Source organism: Notothenia coriiceps, unplaced genomic scaffold (assembly GCF_000735185.1).
Source record: "Notothenia coriiceps isolate Sejong01 unplaced genomic scaffold, NC01 NC01_scaffold00005477, whole genome shotgun sequence".
Classification (NCBI taxonomy): Eukaryota; Metazoa; Chordata; class Actinopteri; order Perciformes; family Nototheniidae; genus Notothenia; species Notothenia coriiceps.
The window spans coordinates 1-4,022 of NW_011338178.1; the positions used below are offsets into that span (position 1 = coordinate 1).

Consider the following 4,022-nt stretch of genomic DNA (forward strand, 5'->3'; position numbering starts at 1 on the left):
CGCACGGTCCCCTCGTTCCTTGGAAGAGGCGGTGAGGTGGGTGTTTTTGATCTGCTGTGGACTACCGGAGAGATATACAGCAGGAGAACACGTCGTCCACCGCGGAGAATAAACAGAAGGGCAACCATAGCAACCATTTTCCGGGGTCTTCTTCGCTGCTTTTGGTGTATTTCGGGCGGCAGAAGCGCCACTTACAGGCCTGACATATGTACTACATCGTTTCCAGCATTTCCAGCGGTCTAGTGTGAACGGACACATTAATGAATCGAATGCGTGTGAACAGAAGACTTTTTTGCGCTTGCGTATGCGTTTTACCGTATGCGTCCTCGTGGGGCCGGGGTCTAAGCCAAACTATATCCGGTCACAGAGATCTGCTATTTTAAAGTAAAGTCAACACATATTGACCCTAAATATAGTCTATATTAAGAACGAGAAAAGTCTTAACATATATATCCTTTTTTGTAAACATATGACAAATGTGTGAGGGTGATGACGTCAGAGCATCGTCCTATGTGCCAGGGCTTAGCTCCGGACAGCCCCAGCCCAATTTAACCCCTGGGTATTTGTGAGGGAGCTCCAATATGGCATTACCCCGCTGAAGCTCACCAACGTTTAACATATTTCATAGTTTTGTCAATTGTTTTGTTTATTGGTCAAATACTGGTTTCTAATGGTTTCTGAGGAGTTTTACTGGAATGAAAGAGCACAGAGTACAGAAGCAACAAAGCAGCATACTGCATTAAACCTGACCTTCACAGAGAGGTTGAAGTTCATGTGGAGAGGAGGCTTCAGTAGTCTGTCTGCACTCTGTTTAGTTTTGCTATCTTACAATCAATATAGTAAATGTGAGGTAAAGTGTGTCGCCAATGTAACCGGTTAGAACTCAAAGTTGCGATGAGGTCTTAAAATGTATGGAAAGGGTCTTAAAAAAGGTCTTAAAAGGTATTAAATTTGACTTCAGGATTCCTGCATTCTGTATTTTTTCATATCGCAGGGGGAAAATATCGCTATGTCAGTTTTTTCCAATATCGTGCAGCCCAACTATTTAACTATATTACAGTGTCCTTACAGATTCTTTGTTTTATATTTTATGTATGCACCATGACATCAAGTCAAAGTCCTCGTATGTGTGAACCTACCTGTCTTGTTTTTATTATATATAACATTTGAATGTGTGTCTCTTTGTGTTTGCAGCGTTTGTCTCCAGACTGTGAGGCTCAGATCCAGGTCATCCTGCAGGAGTCAGCGCTCGATTACAGGCTGGACCCTCAGCTGCAGATACACTGCACTGCAGAGGTACACACACACACACACACACACACACACACACACACACCACACACCACACACACAACAACACAATACACCACCAAACACACACACACACATACTAAACATTGAGCATTTACAGCAAGGTTTATTTATGTCCCTGTTAATACACTAGTTAATGAATAAATTATAAATCCTTATGACAGATATCATTTAGTAGTATGTTGTGTTTAAATATTTATACTATCCGGGCTCTCCTTGAGGTTTCTTCACGTGTTGCGATGAGGCCGAGTGGCCAGCAGAGGGCGGTATTGCCGTGTGAGTTCTGAGGGGAATACAACACTTCTGCTATTTTCTTCATTTTTCTCAGTGGGTTTTGCAATCTCTACACAATCCTACACCCTCTGTCCTCAGACATGTGCAGCGCTCAATGGAAAAACTAAAAACACAAACATTTAACAGAAGAAATCTCAAAATAGAAACACAACAGATCTACTCCCGAGTACTGTGGCATGTGTTTTATTAGTCTTCTTCAACATAGTTTTCTGAATTTTTGACATACATTTAGGATTTTACTCATCTTAATTGTTTGTGTGTGTTCAGATCTCACGGCTGTGTCCAGAGGAGGCAGCAGCTCAGGAGCAGACGGGGCAGGTGGAGGAGTGTCTGAAGGTCAACCTGCTGAAGATCAAACAGGATGGATGCAAGAAGGTAAACAACAACAACCACCAGGAACCACTCAACCAACACACACCTTATCCAAATCACAGTAAACGCAAAAGAGCTGTAGAGAAGTCTCAGCTTATACAGACTTCGTGAAAAAAGCAAAAAATCACACCATGATCCTTTTAATAAATGTAATTAATGATGACGGGAATAATGATCAACAATTATCATTACCTCTAGTATTGCACATCGTATTGCTAATGTGTTAAAGCGCTCAGACTGCAAAATAATTACAAGTGTAGAAATAGATGTATTAACTTCACGAGTGAACCGACACATAGGCAAGATGTCGGCATCTGCAGCATGGACGTTTAATAAGAACTGGATACAGCGTTGGAGGCGGGGCTTGTTCTTTCCTTTGAGAGCTGCTCATTGGCGCATGAGGACAAAATGGCCTGACATTCTCGAGAGCAAAACGTCACAGATTACCCATCATGCCTTGCTGTCAGAGTAGAAGTATGTAGCTCATAGAGGGCAGTTGAGTTTCCCCTTAAGCCCCGCCTCCTGTCATTAAGCCCCGCTCTCTGCTCAATAGAATGAATGGAGAGAGAAAATAAATCTGGATTCAGCTTTTAGTGCATTTTACAACTTTAAGGACCTAATGATTCTAATAAAGGCTATAAAAGTGCTGGGTAGTTAATTTAGTTTTGATTTACAGTCTCTTTCCCCATGTTAGTAAATGGGAAAAAGTATTTCTGGCTCCAGTGACGTCACGGACGCTGAAGTTGTAGTACCGCCGTTTGGCCACTAGGAATATTTTCCTCAAGTCCGGAGCACATAATAAAACAATAATAAACCATAGTTTGAACTGCCCCCTTGTGGCATAGACATGCATGTGCAGGCAGACAATTAACCTTACGGTTGCTACAAATGCAATATCGATGCTTCCTTTAAATCTTAACCTTCCTTCATTCTTAAATCCTCCTTCTTGTCTTCCCTCTCCGTCCTGTTTCTCCTGCAGGAGGTGTTGAACATGCTGAAGGAGAGTAAGGCGGACATCTTTGTTGACCCCGTCCTCCACACCGCCTGCGCTCTGGACATCAAACACCAATGTGCCGCTATCCCCCGGGCCGAGGGCGCCGTGAGTCAACAAAACAAACGCACCCAGCTGAGAATCACATAAAACATATTTATTTACTACGTGAAATAGAAAGAAAATCTGATATTATTAGTTTGGTTTTAGATGATTTTTAGGGCTAGTTTCTCTGAACGGGTGTGGTGTGATCCAAGTTAGCATATGCTGTAGATAATGCAGTGCAGACCCCCCCCTGAGAAGATGATTTACTTTGTTTCCTCAGAGATGTCGTGCCTGATGGAGGCTCTGCAGGACAAGAGAGTGCGTCTGCAGCCCGAGTGCAAGAAGAGACTCCAGGACCGCATCGACATGTGGAGCTACGCTGCCAAGGTAACTCCACCCTCTGGGAACAACCGAAACACGAGGAAACATCTGAAAACACTCTGACTCGGGCTCACGATTTTGGGAAAAAGAATGAATTTCATTTTTCTGACAAATATTGCGATTCTTGGTGGATGAACAAAAAAAAAAAAAAAATAAATCGCAGGCTTTGCGATTTGATAATCGCATCATTTAAAATTTCGATTTTAAAAATCGATTAATCATTCAGCCTTGAAAACACTCCGAAAACACCTTCAAAACCTAAAGAACCTGAAAATATTTTACAATTTAATTGAATATTGCTGATATACATTTTATTTTGAAATTGAGTTAAGAAACTACATTAAATCAGTTTTAAATTGGCTTTTATTTTGAAATTGATCATTAAAGGTCCCATGTCATGCTTTCCTGGTTATACCCTCCCCTTGTGTGTTATGAAGGTTGTTCTGCATGTGAACGGTCTGCAGAGTCACAAACCCTCAAAATACACCCTGTAGTGAGTAAAACTCTAACACAGAGAAGACCTGTCTGTGCTGCCCTATACCCTGAGAAACGATGGTTTGCGGACAAAAAAAACTGCCTTTTCTTCAATTCGAAAGCAGTACAAATATGTATGTGTCATCTCAGTGAC

At 41.8% G+C, this 4,022-nt stretch overlaps 1 protein-coding gene across 1 annotated transcript; it reads left to right on the forward strand.

The window, feature by feature from the left end:
- The first annotated feature begins 1,131 nt into the window (after positions 1-1,131).
- On the forward strand, positions 1,132-3,437 carry LOC104942945 (Golgi apparatus protein 1-like). The gene is made up of 4 exons (XM_010768259.1): positions 1,132-1,296; positions 1,873-1,980; positions 2,957-3,076; positions 3,294-3,437. Exons 1-4 carry the CDS (start codon positions 1,171-1,173, stop codon positions 3,306-3,308), a joined length of 369 nt encoding a protein of 122 aa, XP_010766561.1. The 5' UTR covers positions 1,132-1,170; the 3' UTR covers positions 3,309-3,437.
- The last annotated feature ends 585 nt before the right edge of the window (positions 3,438-4,022 follow it).